The sequence below is a fragment of the Pseudophryne corroboree genome, chromosome 2, assembly GCF_028390025.1.
Source record: "Pseudophryne corroboree isolate aPseCor3 chromosome 2, aPseCor3.hap2, whole genome shotgun sequence".
Lineage (NCBI taxonomy): Eukaryota > Metazoa > Chordata > Amphibia > Anura > Myobatrachidae > Pseudophryne > Pseudophryne corroboree.
This window is the reverse complement of record NC_086445.1, coordinates 49,986,741-50,002,548: the sequence shown is the minus strand read 5'-3', so window position 1 is coordinate 50,002,548 and position 15,808 is coordinate 49,986,741. Positions and strand designations below refer to the sequence as shown.

The following is a 15,808-nucleotide window of genomic DNA, read 5'->3' as shown; positions in this document are numbered from 1 at the left end:
TAGCACATAAGAGGCTAGCTACACTCTGACTGGCTGCCATCTTGTCCTCCTTACACGTTTTAGTAAACCTACCCCCTAGTAGGTCTACTTTGCAGATGAGCAATATTAAACAGTTTGATTGTTTGTATCATTGTCTCCTCTCGGTGATACATACAGTGTAATCGTTTAGTACAGGTGCCGTCTCCCATATGCAGAATGCTTGGGGACCCGAGATATTCTGGATAGCGGATTATTCCGTAGTTTGGAATATTTGCATACTATAATGAGATATCTTGGGGATGGGACGCAAGTCTAAGCACAGAATGTTTTTACATTTTATACACACCTTATACACGCAGCCTGAAGGTAATATTACCCTTGCAGTTGCTTGCAGGCATACTGTATAATCGCTTACCATTGAGCCTGATTAGGGCAGCACAGGCGGTGTAATGGTTAGCATTACTGCCTCACAGCACTGAGGTCATGGGTTCTATTCCCACCATGGCCCTAACTGTGTGGAGTTTGTATATTCTCTCCGTGCTTGCGTGGGCTTCGTCCGGGTACTCCGGTTTCCTCCCACAATACAAAAATATACTGGTAGGTTAACTGGCTTCCAACAAGAATTAACCCTAGTGTGTAAGTGATTCTTATCTGCTGTCCAATTCCGCGTTCTATGTTTCTATATACATATAGCACCTTTCACTAGCCTAGATTATGATCTGTAAAACCCTAAGGTATTCACGCTTCAAAGTTCCCTTTCTATATTACACGTATGGACAGGTCACAGCCGGCCTTAAATAGGTTGATCTCATTCAGCTACTATAATATTGGTAATGATAGTCTATGGGCTCAGTCTGTTATTCGTTCTCACATCATTATGTCACAAACTGTTGATCGTCTCAATGAATTTAGTAATGAAGATGTGCACCAACAATGATCATATCTAGAGATATAAATGTGAAGTGTATCCATAGCACCAGATATTGCTGTACTGCACAGCAAAGCTACATCGCTCACTTATCTAACAGGCTGACAGCGCACAGTATAGCTACACGGTGCGTAATTGTCATGGGAAGGCATCATTCTTACATGAAAATATGGGTTTTGTTTGTCGACTCTCATGTGATATCGGGACATATATACCGCACTCCCACATCAAAGGCAACAGAGATCCCTTATTCATAAGTAGTGTGGCCAATCCCAGGATCGGCTGGATCCCAGCCTAAAATTGGCCGGGATTCAATCCCTGGATTGGAGTTTCCAATCCTGGGGATTTTGGGATTGGCAACCACTTTAGTTTTTTCTGTGTCGGGCAGCGTTGAGCGTTCTCCGGAGAATCAGACGCTGCCCGGCTCCCCCTCATCCCGGCTGTGCGCACTGCACAATGTGACGTGAAGTCAGAGGGCGCGCTGCACAGCCAGCCGCCCGCCTTCACCGCCGCCCTGCCCACCGGACCTCACAGCAAGTGGCCCACCCTCCCTCCCTCCCGTCCAGATTAGGGCAAGTTATCTGGGCTGGTCAGGGAGGGATGGGGGTGGGACAGACTGAAAAATCGCCAATCCTGGGTATCCCGGGTTTAAAAAAAAAAAAAAAAATGGCCCAGAATTAGCCAACCTATTCATAAGATACTCATTGATAAATGATCTATTAGTAAGCGATTGACCCCTGCACAATAAGACTATGCAGACTACCCGTAACCACCCTTTGAAGATTGTGTGTGCGTATACACACACACACCTATAGAAAAACATGTAAAGCAGGGCCTATAGTGGCACAGTGTGGGGAGGTCAGGTTTCTGTTACCACCAGGCTAAAGGAGAAAGGACATCTGCTGTGGTGTCATAAGAGCAACTGCTGCCTGGAAAGGGTTATAAAGCCATCTCCAAATAACGTAACATCCATCGTTTTACTGCAAGAGATTTACAGCCAGCGTTACATTTGATGCAGCTAAAGCCGTAGGACGTGACCCACACCCCAGCGCCAAACAGAACAGTCAGAGCGCGGAGCAGCAGCTGGTAGGAATACTGGCGGTTGGATATGTGTATGTTACAGTATTATCAGGGTTTCGGGTACACACCTTGCAACCCCTCCTAAAATGCAGACAGGAGCACTTACCGGCTATACCAAGATAGGCCACGAGGTATCTGGTTTCCAGGCCATCTTTTACAGTCTGGATAGCTCCGTATATTGGAGGTAGTATCATGATCAGGTTGCTCACCGTGTTCCCTGTAAAAGAAACACGAGGGGTTAATTTGGGATTTCTGGCACAGGTTTGCTATGCAATGCACAAATACGAGGGGTTATTCGGATCTCTGGCACAGGTTACTAAGCAATGCAGATAACACTTAATGTTTATTCAAGAAATTTGTAGAATTTTAAGTGGTTTCTCCACCTTTAGATGACTTCATTGGCCTTCACAGGTCCTTCAGCAGCAAATAACTTCTAAATACATTCCCTTTCTGCTCAGAAAGGATTAGCCTCTCGAACATGGCCGAATCGTCAGGCCGAGCAACAGATTGGATCATTTGTGAGCTGCAAGTCGGCCGCAACGGGGCAGTGCATGCGCTTCTACTGGCCAATCGACCGACGTTTCCCCCGTTCCTTCAAAGCGGAGAACAAGGAAAGGTCTACTTCCCAGGAAATGAAAGCAGGTAGCATGGACCATAAACGGGAGATATCTCACAGTGTATGATCGCAATATCTGCTGCATGTCAGGCTGTCGTGTGACTTTCGATCTTGCAGTGCACACCCAGCGTTCGTGTTCTAGATTCCTAGCTTGAAAAGCGTTCTCCAGGCCCTAGAGCTGGACACGCGGCAGCCGGGCCAGGCAGAATGAATGGTTACGACAGATATTGAAGGCATCAACTTTAAAAATGATGTGGGTGGATGGGCGGTTTAAACATCGGTAGCCAATCAGATGAAAGGTGCAGCTCTTGTGGGATGCAGGACCTGTGCTATATTTTGAGGGGGGGGGGGTTGGAAAGCCATTGATGGACCCAGTGGAAGCATCATACTGCAGTAATGGGAGGCTTACCACCACAAAAGGATTTTGAGGTCAACATACTCCATGACCTTTGCTTTTTTTTTTAATATAGCGCAGTGGGAGGTGGTTCGGGTAGCACCGGCCAGTGTAATGTGGCTTCTTGGTTTGCATATGAAAGTCTGGAATGTAGCTGACCTGTGAAGATGAATGCAGACTGTGCTACCATGGTACTGGGACATATTTCCATAACTCTAACAAGTTCCAGTACAGAATTTGACTTGGCAGCTGTGGGTGCCTCCTGCAGGAACTGGGGCTGCAGAATCATGGCCGGAACCCCTGCACAGTATTTACTGCACACTCCATCACGGCTTCTCACATCTAGAACTTAGTAGGCTGTTCCCATGCAGAGATAAGGGCTGAGCAATCACATCATACACCATATGCCAGTTCTGCTATTTATCAATGTGAAATTGAAAGTTGGCTGAATGCAGTGTGAAAGCTGCAAGAGCTCCTGGATAACTAATAATGCAGCCATAGCGCAACACAGGGTCATGCGGCCCTCCTTTCCCCTCCTACGACCTTCCTATGAATCCAGCGTGTTCCATAACAGGATTCACCTTGGGTTTGCGAGATCTGTGGAAAAGGATTATGGCACTTCTGCCTCTAAAGAGTTAGGGCCTCACACACACAGGACACTTTATATCTGCAAAAGTAATGTGCAGCATTCACTGCAAATACCTGCATGTACATTTCATAGGGATCGGTGATCCCTTCCACCAGTGCACAGATTATGAAAACCACCCGCTCTCCAAAAAGGATTTGCCGATCATTCAAAAAGGGTAATTTGTAAAAGCGCCCCCCCTGCGTGACAGCACGCCAAAATTTGCGCAAACACGCCCATGGGTTTGCAGGCCAAAATGGCAGCATCTGTGGAAGGTGAAGATGGGAGGATTAAAAGGTTTTATTTGCTAAATGCAGCTCCCGCCCAACAAATCTAAACCGAGTTCTTCTGCATTAGATTATTTAAACGAGCTGGCGGGGAGAGAAGCCAGGCACTATTGGAGCTGTTCCTCCGTGCAAAACGACTAGGTCTATCCAATCATTTCACCATGACGGACTGGGGTGGGCTTTCTGCGGACGCACACAAGGAATACGTATTTCACGTAACCAGCTTGCGGCATTTCTAATGAGCTTTTGTCCCCAGTAAATGAGTGTAAAACTCATATGCGTTCTGAACCATGAGAACGCAGACAGTATAATGCTAGATAACTCTAGTTAGGGACGCTGGAGTCTATGGAAGGTCTGCATGTTTTTTTATCACACAAAATATACACTTACTAATAATCCACTGAGAGCGAGCCTATAGAACGTATAGATACGGAGGAGACAGAGCGTCAGAGACCTGTCTAGGTCATGTATAATTAGCATCCCATTCGCTCTACTTACCAGGACAGTCTCCTAGGATTCTTCCTACCAACGTGCACCTAATTAAAACACTAAAAGCCCAACGAAACACTGGTGACAGGTTCCCTAACAGAAATGGAGAAGGGATTGCCACAATAACTGTTTTTTTCTAACAAGCTTTTTACATGTAGACACGTTCCGTGCTTTTCAGCAGTGCCTGTATAACAACTGGTCCCCATTGAAATCTAAAGAACAAAAAAGAAACACCCAAACGGGTCTATTTTTAAACAAAAAGCAGTGAAAAAAAATAATAATTAACAAGTACTTCTTGATGTTGGGCTACGTCATTGGTGACCGTCCCATTGCTGGGACGTTGCATAAAATAGATTTACAAACCAACTACATTCAATCGCCAAGAACCGTAGGAACACATCTAACGGCCTCTGACAGATGTGACAGACAGCAGGAGAAACCAGCCGGGGAGAGACCAGAATAAGGGCCGCATGATGAAAGGCATGACATGGCAACGACGGATTCCATCAATAGAGACTTTCAATCCATTGTTGCTTCTATCCTTCAATCCCTTTAGCAAGAGCAGGGAACGGACCCCAGAACGAGAAGCTGCGCTGTGCTCTGCTGCGCGGACTGGAGAGCTGCAGACGGGAACCGGGCGCTGAGAACTGCGTTCAGCATTTAGCACACAGGAGGTGTCAGAGAACAGTAACATCCACCAGGGATAAAGCCTTACATTGGGCTCATCCTGAGGGTATCCAGTCTTTAGGTCAACAAGGTCAAAAAGTCGACATGGCAATGACCGATGCAGCATATGGGTCGACGGGCGATACTTTTTTATACTTTACCATCCACGTGGACTACGACTGGGAATGGTAATCTGGCGAGTGAAGCCAGCCACGTGAGGGGGACGCAGTGCACTAATTAGGATTCCAAGTGCCCCATTTGGGACTACACACGGACGGATCAGAGTACCGTAGCGGTTACTGGTAGCAGCTGCAACTCGAGTGGAAATTGGAGCGCCATCCCCCCCGCCCGCCAGGACAGAGATCTGCACCACACTAGTGCCGGCGGTGGGATTTCAGGCTCACGCTCTGGCTGAGCGTTACAAGGATCTCTCTCCGGGTGCCTGTGCCGTTACCACTGGACATTCCCGCTGGTTCGGGTAATTATAACAAGGCTTCATCCTCTGCACTGGGAGGATCGGAGAGACATACAGCTAGAATATAATCAGTACTATTGTTGCAGTATAAACCGCTAACCAAAGCAGATCGGACCTGTCTCACTATTAGACACACATTGGGGTCAATTGAATTCACTGACAGTTGAATAGCGCCGGGGCTATTCAATACAGCGACCCTCAATTGTCGGGAATTCTTCTCTCATCCCCGGGGGATGAGAGAAGAAACCCGACAAAAGTGCTGCCACGCAACCGGCGCGAGGCTGATTCTGTCGGGAATCAGCATCGCGGCGGGGAGTTAAGTCGGAGAATGCCCGTTCTCCCGACAAAACAACCCGTTTAGTCAGCGAGAACGGGCCATCGCCGACTTAAATGGAGCTGAATTGAATAACGTTGGGAGATAATTCCCGGCGCTATTCAACTGTTGGTGAATAGAATTTACCCCATGTTTAACAGTGCGAGTGAACCTCAGTCTTATTAATTAATGTGGCTGGTTATTACACTGTTACCTCTGAGTCCATACGGAATTTTAACTTGTGATTTAACTGTTGTCATTTTATTTATGCATTTAAACTTAGTAAAACATACATTTGAAGCAAGGTCTGTGTGTGATTATATTTAGTGGATGCAAACACCACTTAACACAAATTTATTCATCCAGTACATCAAGCGCATTAATTATCTTCTTTTAGGCTGTTTATGGGGATCTTGTGAATTCCCCATTATATGCAGCTAAAGTCTACTTGATTAAATGAAGCAATTATTCCTACCATTTGCACCGGGAGTTGAGGTGAACTCACCTCTAATTTCTTTCCAAGTGCTACATGTTAAAAATGGGCATGCTAAAACCGTGCACAAGGAGTCCATGTCAGGGTACTTGAGACAGGGGGGCCCTATCTGATTGCTGAGACTGCTGCATGTTTGGGGGCGTGGCCTAATCGTGGGATGTTTGGCCACGCCCCCTCATGCAAATTCTGGGAATTGTTTTGTTTTTTTAAAATGGGATTTTGGCCCCTCAGCTAGGGGTAAATCCAGAGGGGGAGGTTGCTCCCCCCTACACACCCGCACAGGCAGAAGAAAGCAGGGAGGCTGCTGCCTCCCTGCAACACCACAGACCTGACAACACGCAGCAGCGTGTGCTGACTGTAGGACAATGCTGCTGCTGTTGCTGGCAGGACAGGGGAGATTCTGAGCTGGGACAGAGCTACTCCAGCCGGGGGGGCCTCCTAAAACTGTGGGGCCTGCGGTATGGGCCCCCCCCTTAATCTGGCTTTGCTGCCGGACCCCCCCTTAATCCGTACCCCCTCATGCCCCCTCTCCCTCTGTCTCCACTAAATAGATGCTGTTAAGCAGAACAGCGAGTACAGGAGCTTCCCAACTACCCCTCCCCCCCCCCCACCACCACCACGGGACACTGCGAAAATGGGACTGTCCCGCGAAAATCGGGACAGTGGGGAGGTATGGGGTTGTGTGAGGGGTTATGCCGTATAGACAGAGGGGCACCGGCTCACTGTGTGCTTGACCCCCCACATCAGCATACTCAGCAGGGTCTCTCTGGCGCGGAGGAGCGTCACTTTCTGGCACACTCCACGCTTCTTAGCTGCAGTTTTGTGGGGCACCTGCCGCTGTGCAGTGTCCGTACTGCCTCTGTTATCTCCAGCCCCGGAAACCCCACCGCTAGCTGCAGCGCTGCCGCCCGCAGTGAGGTGCGTCCAGCTCCTTCTCACACTTTAGCTGGCGGATAGCGCTGCAGAAGTCAGAGCTGCTTGCAGGCTCCAACCCCCTCCTCCCTCCAGCCGCAGCATCTCCTGGGGGCTAACCAGTCATTTCCAGTCTCCCCTTACCACAGTGCCCGGCAGCCGCGCAAGGTCCGCGGTGTGTGACTGAGGAGGGGGGGAGGGATGCGGACGGGCAGAGGAAGCAGGACTCCAGCCTGAGAGAGTCAGCCATGCCAAGTCTCCAGCAGCAGCAGATCCCAACAGGTCGGAGTGGAACAGCAGCAGCCAGCAGCAGTGACTCCGGTAAGACACATCTGTCTGTCACCCCTGGCCTTGCCCTGTCACCCTTATCCTGGCCCTTTCACCCTTATGCTGGCCCTGTCACCCCTGTCCTGGTCCTGCCGCCCCTGTGCTGGCCCTGTGTTCTGTGATGTCCATGTCACCCTTATCCTGGCCCTGTCACCCGTCACCCCTGTCCTGGCCCTGTTACTGCATACCCTCCAACTACCTTTTTGGCAGGTACAGTACCTGCAGCGCCTCCAGACCCCTCCCCAATGCACCACACCTCCGCACCTTCCCCTCCACCACATGCGGCACTCCACCCCTCCCCCACACGCTGTGCCTCCAGACCCCCTACACCACCCGCGGCTCCCACTCCCCCGCCCCTCCACCACCTCCAAACCCCATCCACTCCCCATATATGTCTCTCCCCCCACACCTGCCCCCCTCCACCCGCAGCATCTGCAGACACCCTCCTCCATCCGTGGTCACCCCCTACCCCACGGCACCCCCGCACCCGCCCCTCCACCACCTGCAGCGCCTCCGGACCCACTTCCCCATCCGCCGCACCTCCCGCACCTGCCCCTTCCCCACCTGCGGCGCCTCCGGACCTCCTACCCCACCCCCGGCACCCCAGCCCCTTTCCATCCCACAGCACCTCCGTAACCCTTCACCCATCCGCAACATCCCCGCACCTGCCCCTCCCCCACCCGTGGCACCCCTGCTTCTACCCCACCTGCAGTGCCTTCAGACCCCTCCCCCATCTGCAGTCCCCACTCCTCTGCCCCTCCCCCACCAGAAGCACCTCCCGACCCTTCCCCATCCAGCCCCCCCCCCACATCCGCCCCCCCCTCCACCCGCAGCATCTACAGACACCCTCCACCATCCGCAGTCCCCCCCGCACCCGCTACATTCTGTACATCGTGCCCTGCAGGTGCTGTTCACGCCGTCGCAAGGGGCTGCGCCTCCTTCACCATCGCACGCCCTTTCATTGTGCAATATTTAACCACTGACAAAGGCATGCAGGTAATACTCCATATAATACAAATATTGAACCCCAGAAACCCCAGTAAGTTATTAACATCTTTTGTATTATTCTAATCATTGTAATAGCCAATCCTCTGAAGTGTAATGGAGTATGACAGGTGGGGCTCAGCCCACCCCCCAGACTGCACCAGTGCCGGGCTGCACGCCACATAACCGGAGGTCACGCGCCACTGAAAATCATTACCTCTACCTTTCTAATCGGTTTTACAACTGTAATTACGGTTTATGAAATCCTGAAGGCTGTGCCAATTAGGTGATACAGAAAAAAACTATATAAAAACTAGCACTGCTGGTGTTTTACAAAATATTAAAACAAACAATAAAACATCTGCCGGAAGAACTTTGGGAACTTCATCCAAATCTGTCCTCAGATTCCACGTAATTAGAAAGACACTCACATTAAAATTAAACCTCGCGTTCCTATAAAGGTATCTTTATATCAATGGCAGGTGTGCACTGAAAGGTTTCTTTTTAATCGCCCACACGCTACAGACAGGAGGCAGGCAAACCACAAGTGTAGGATCTGTGGATTCCGTGAACCGAATCCAGTTCCTATGCTTGTGGTTTGCCTGCCTCCTGTCTGCAGCGTGTGGGGGATTAAAAAGAAACCTTTCAGTGCACACCTGCCATTGATATAAAGATACCTTTATAGGAACGCGAGGTAGAATTTTAATGTGTCTTTCTAATTACGTGGAATCTGAGGACAGATTTGGATGAAGTTCCCAAAGTTCTTCCGGCAAATGTTTTATTGTTAAAGTTTTTAATGTTTTAATATTTTGTAAAACACCAGCAGCGATAGTTTTTATATCGTTTTTTTCTGTATTATCTTACACTTGGGAATTCTGAAGGGTGAATTCCACCGATTTAAAACTAGCAGCTTAATTTGTAGCGCAGGGCTGCATACAATATATCTGTTGCATTGTGCTAATTAGGTGCCTGAAGGATATGCAGATGGCGGTGAAGTGGACGGTGTTAGACTGGAAAGAGGCATAAAGTTAGGACACCCACAGCAAGCTGCAACAGAGCCACAGAAGACACACACAGAACAGGGACAAAGAAAGGTGCAGCTAACAGAGCGAAGATACATAAATAGTACATGAAGCGCTAGGGCCTGCTTCAGTCGGGCACATCTGCTGCAACTGTCCTATTTGGCTGCAGCTGCCTGCTTATGCTAATGCAACGATCCACAGGCGTCTAATTTCCGCCTGCGGAATCCGGCACAAACACCCACGACACTCACGTGACAGAGGAGAGTTCTGAACGTCCGCACGGTCACCGCCCATTGTACGGATACTGCGCTCCAACAACGGACGGTTCATTCCGTACGCACCAGCAAACCCAGTCTGTGATTGTGCGTACACCGACTCAGAATCAGACACGCAGGGCGGGATGAGGAGCGAGAAGAGAACGGACTATGGGGTAACAGCCTGTGAGTTGCAGGCAGCTGTGAGATGTTGGCGATTCAGCAGTTAGATTTAAAGAGACATTTAAAAGAAATGGCTTGGACTTTAAAAAAAATAAAATAAAAAAATGACAGATTGTACAGGGAATCTGGCTTACATAGTTTTGCAGCACTATATAGGGCTCATCCAGGCCAGTGTTCTCAGAATAGGAGGTCAAGTGATTTCTGCACCGTACGGTGCACATTGGGGGTAATTCTGATCTGATCGTAGCAGCAAATGTTAGTTAAGGGACAAAACCATGCGCACTGCAGTTGGGGCAGATGTAACGTGCAGAGAGTTAGATTTGGGTGGGTTATACTGTTTCTGTGCAGGGTAAATACTGGCTGCTTTATTTTTACACTGCAATTTAGATTTCAATTTGAACACACCCCCACCCAAATCTAACTCTCTCTGCACATGTTACATCTGCCCCCCCCCCCCCCCCCCCTGCAGTGCACATGGTTTTGCCCACTAGCGAACAAAATTTGCTGCTGCGATCAGGTCTGAATTAGGCCCATAGTTACAGACAGAGGGAAAACGACCACATAGCCGATCCAAGCCAGCAACACTACTAAGGTCTTATAAAATGCCAGGTTCAGCAGGATATCAGGCTGGTCCCCGCTGCGGCAGCCAGCGGCAGAGCAGGTCCTACCCGGCGCTAGTTCCCAGCAGCAATTACACACGCCAGTGCACTCTCATTTAGACAATGCTCGTGTTGATGCCATTACTGCGTATCACTAACCCTGAGCACGCCTCTCCGTGCTGCTGACCGAGCCATTATTCACAGAACTCGCTCTGCTGTGGGTGTGTTGTGCTGGGATGTCACGGTTACACAAGCGTTCTATCCAGAAACAGGTCTATTAAGGGGTCAGGGGAAACAGCGCTCCAGAAGCCTGACACTCAACACAACAGAAACATCTTCTCATAAGAACAGGGAGAAAGGACTCCAGGTATAGTATAGTAACAAAAGAATGAGTTTAGTAGTGTAGCAACAAGTTTCTTCTGTTGCTATGGAGATAACATTGCCGTAACTTTACTGTCCTGCAAGAATATGATAATTACACAAATCTAGGATGTGTACATACCAAGATCACAAAAGGGAAAACATGTAAAACAGACACAGATACCGCTGGTACTACTGGCCAAGCGCAACTCCTGCAGTTATACGTTTCAACATCAGCTGAATGGTTTCTGGGATAACACTGAATGGTCATAGTCTAGAATTAAGAGACTACACAATGGTACTGAGCAGGGATCCACTGCACATATTGTGTAATCCTTTCTGAATGGTATATAGGGGGCCATTTACGAAGCAGTGATAAGAGCGGAGAAGTGAACCATTGGAGAAGTGGCGCCATCAACCAATCGGCAGCTCTGTATCATTTTAGAATATGCAAAATTATAGATGTTACTTCAGTGCAGATTGGTTGCCATGGGCAACTTCTCCACTGGCTCACTTCTCCGCTCTTATCACTGCTTAGTAAATGTCCTCCTTAGTCTCTCCTGGCCTTGTGTCATCACCAGTGACTTCTTGCAAGACTCTCTCATTACCTTTACTCTCACGCAATACATATCAATGACAAAATACCCTAAAGCAACAGAGTATGTGCAAAATGACATGATCTGGCCCACACACCTGTAGCAGTATAAAAGACAAAGCCACAGTACCGGGAAGCAGAGAGCACACAAAACATCCCACCTTGTATGAGCACAATCGCCTCCTCATACAATGAAAGCAGCTATTTTGTCAGCTGAACCCATATCTATGAGAATACAATCTACAAGTCACTAGTGATTACTTTGGCACGAGACACGGTGTGCCTCCGGTCTCTGTTATCACTAGTTCCTAGTGCGCGGACTGGCTACACAGTGGTGCAGCCCACCAAACGGCTGCCTGGCCTGCATGTGGGCTGTACATGTCACGCTCACCTCAACACTGTATTTAAAGCAGTGGTTCTCCGTTCCAGTCCCCAAGTGCCACCAACAGGTCATGTTTTCTGGGTTTCTGTAAATCATGACACCGGCTTCCACAGGCAGAAATCCTGAAAACATGACGTGTTGGGGGTACTCGAGCGTTGAGACAGAGAATCACTCAGCTTGAAACTGAATTTAACTTGATTCAACTTTGTAAGTGTAGCATGTAATAAGGTTTCTGTTTCAACCGACCAACCCTTGTACAAGAGGTTCAGTAATATCAGCATTTAATACACAAGTGACAGCAATGAGTAACCACCGAACCCTCGCCCTGCCTCACTTACAGCACCTCCCTGGTATTATCCAAGTTCCAGCTTCCATCTTTCCCAATGCCTTCGTCTTCGTCCCCCATGATACACTGAGGTACCTTATAAACAGTCTACAGTATGTAGCATCCACATTACCTTATCTGCTTGGAGAACCATAATGTATTTATGTTACAGGAACCCTAAATCATGTATCCTGCCGTGCTTGGCATATGTCTGCAATGACTTGTTATCCCACTGTTGCACATATCCTACCAACCTGCTTACCCAAACAATGTAGTTATCCAGACCCACCCACATAACCTTCAATGCTTCCCAATCTAATTACATCCTCTCCGTACAGTCCACATAACTTCACATATATTGTCTACCAACATTGCGGGGTGATCATATACAACCCATTGAGAACCTAGCAATCTGGTGGAACATTGGGGGTCATTCAGAGTTGTTCGCTCACTAGCTGCTTTTAGCAGCATTGCACACGCTAGGCCGCCACCCTCTGGGAGTGTATCTTAACAGAAGTGCGAACGAAAGGTTAGCAGAATTGCTCGAAAATCTTTTCCTGCAGTTTCTGAGTAGCTCCAGACCTACTCCTAGACTGCGATCACTGCAGACTGTTTAGATCCTGGTTTGACGTCACAAACACGCCCTGCGTTCGGCCAGCCACTCCCCCGTTTCTCCAGCCACTCCTGCGTTTTAGCCTGACACGCCTGCGTTTTTTAGCACACTCCCGGAAAACGGTCAGTTTCCGCCCATAAACACCCACTACCTGTCAATCACTCACCGATCAGCAGAGCGATTAAAAAGAGTCGTTCGCCCCTGTGTAAAATTGCTTAGTTTTGTGTGAAATTACTTGGCGCGTGCGCCCTGCTGCCCATACGCAGAACAGCCGATTTTTAGCCTGATCTCTATGCTGCAAAAAACGGCAGCGAGCGATCAACTGGGAATGACCCCCATTATGTAATAGGTAGCATCTATCCTTGTGTATCAATACCTATTTCCCTATAGATTGTAAGCTTGCGAGCAGGGCCTTCCTACCTCTATGTCTGTCTGTTTTTGCCCAGTTTTGTTCTATTACTGTTGTTCTAATTGTAAAGCGCAACGGAATATGCTGCGCTATATAAGAAACTGCTAATAAATACTTATCCCATGTCTCCTTGTATACTCCTGCTGGACTGTACTGGCTTAGCCTGGATATAAATGCATCCTTACAGGACTATGGTATCATGGATCCACCTTGTAAAATTAACTTGCTCAACAAGGTTATCCTGCATAAACAGGGAATCTGACTGATTATCCCATGTACTGTACGTGCTGGGCTGAGACTACAGCTGTCTGAGACATGTGGTGTCATTCATCAAAACGTCACGTTTCACACAATTCCAGCCTCCGGCAGAGACTATCCGAGGTACCCAGCTGCCCAGCTCTGCCACGTCCTGTAATGTATGTACGTGGCAGCTGGAGGCGTGACAGTCTCTGCCCATTACTGCCATGTCAGCCGTTCCCACGCCAAGGGCCAACTTTCCATCATTCAAACCCTTTCACATAACAAAATAAACAAATAAAAATGTAAAAAAATTAATTTACAACGAAAAAACGTTTGTTTTTTTTTTTTAAAGTGTGAGCTTGGGCCGTAGAGGTCAAGCTCTCAGTTTTAAATAAAACTTTTTTTTTTTTTTTAAAGTTGAATAAAGTGAAAGAATTAAAAGTATTAAAAACGCAGAACGACACGGACTACCTGGAAAAATAAATAGCGCAAGGCGGATGGACTGGAGCCTGATTACGGACTGGTAGTTGCTTTGTGGTCTTTAAACATGCATTAAAAAATACATTGTTTTATGGGGATGTAGATGGCATTCCAACGCACAGGATTCCGGCAGGCAGAAGACTGGAGTCGGAATCCCAAAAGGAAGTATGCTGGGAAGGGGTAGTTTAGTTGTGGCCACCTGTTGGGAATTTTGCAGTCGATATGCCAGGGTTGGTACTCTGACTGCCGGAATCCCATACCAAACCCACTCTATGAGAACACACATTTACAGCCTGCGCACCTAGAACAGGTCATGACGCGTTTCATCTGCGCCTGATCACGCCGACGGCAGTTCTGTACAGTATGTGCGTCTGTATTACTTCTAGAATTAATGATTCCCAAACTCCACCATTACAGCTCAAGTTTTAATGATATCCATGCCTGAGCAGAGGTTAATTAGTACCTCAGTCAATTTGATTTATCCATCTGGGCTGAAGCACGGACACCCTTAACTGGTTAATATTTTTTTCCAAAAAATTAACAATTTTTTCTTAATGACTGAATTAAGTTAAGAACATCTATTTAATCATATCAAACAAATACTATTTTTTTTAATAAAAATTAGTAAAATAAGATTTTACTTACCGGTAAATCTATTTCTCGTAGTCCGTAGAGGATGCTGGGGACTCCGTAAGGACCATGGGGAGAGACGGGCTCCGCAGGAGACATGGGCACTTTAAGAAAGAATTTAGTTCCTGGTGTGCACTGGCTCCTCCCTCTCTGCCCCTCCTCCAGACCTCAGTTAGAGTACTGTGCCCAGAGGAGATGGACAGTACGAGGAAAGGATTTTTGTTAATCCAAGGGCAAGATTCATACCAGCCACACCGTATAACTTGTGATAACAATCCAGTAAACAGTATGACAACAACATAGCATCAGTTCACGCCCGATACAACAATAACGTAACCCTTATTAAAGCAATAACTATATACAAGTATTGCAGAAGAAGTCCGCACTTGGGACGGGCGCCCAGCATCCTCTACGGACTACGAGAAATAGATTTACCGGTAATTAAAATCTTATTTTCTCTAACGTCCTAGAGGATGCTGGGGACTCCGTAAGGACCATGGGGATTATACCAAAGCTCCCAAACGGGCGGGAGAGTGTGTATGATTCTGCAGCACCGATTGAGCAAACATGCGGTCCTCCTCAGCCAGGGTATCAAACTTATAGAACTTTGCAAAGGTGTTTGTACCCGACCAAGTAGCAGCTCGACACAGCTGTAGTGCCGAGACCCCTCGGCAGCCGCCCAAGATGAGCCCACTTTCCTAGTGGAATGGGCCTTGATCGATTTAGGTAACGGCAATCCTGCCGTAGAATAAGCCTGCTGAATTGTGTTACAGATCCAGCGAGCAATAGTCTGCTTTGAAGCAGGGCCGCCAAGCTTGTTGGCTGCATACAGAACAAACAGTGCTTCTGTTTTTCGGACTCTAGTCGTCCTGGCTACATAAATTTTCAAAGCCCTGACCACATCAAGGGACTCTGAATCCTCTAAGTCCCGTGTAGCCACAGGCACCACAATAGGTTGGTTCATATGAAAGGATGAAACCACTTTTGGCAGGAACTGAGGACGTGTCCGCAATTCCGCTCTATCCATATGGAAAACCAGATAGGGGCTTTTATGTGATAAAGCCGCTAATTCCGACTCTCGCCTAGCCGAAGCCAGGGCTAATAACATGACCACCTTCCAAGTGAGATATTTCAACTCTACCGTTTTC

At 48.0% G+C, this 15,808-nt stretch overlaps 1 protein-coding gene across 2 annotated transcripts in view; it reads right to left on the bottom strand.

Moving 5' to 3' along the window:
• Positions 1-15,808, bottom strand: part of ACER3 (alkaline ceramidase 3) — a 98,105-nt gene that overhangs the window by 29,819 nt on the left and 52,478 nt on the right. For both annotated transcript variants that reach the window (XM_063951268.1, XM_063951267.1), the window contains exon 2: positions 2,094-2,204. In XM_063951268.1, coding sequence (XP_063807338.1) covers positions 2,094-2,181 — 88 coding nt within the window. In that variant the 5' untranslated portion in view covers positions 2,182-2,204. The remainder of the gene's footprint in view (positions 1-2,093; positions 2,205-15,808) is intronic.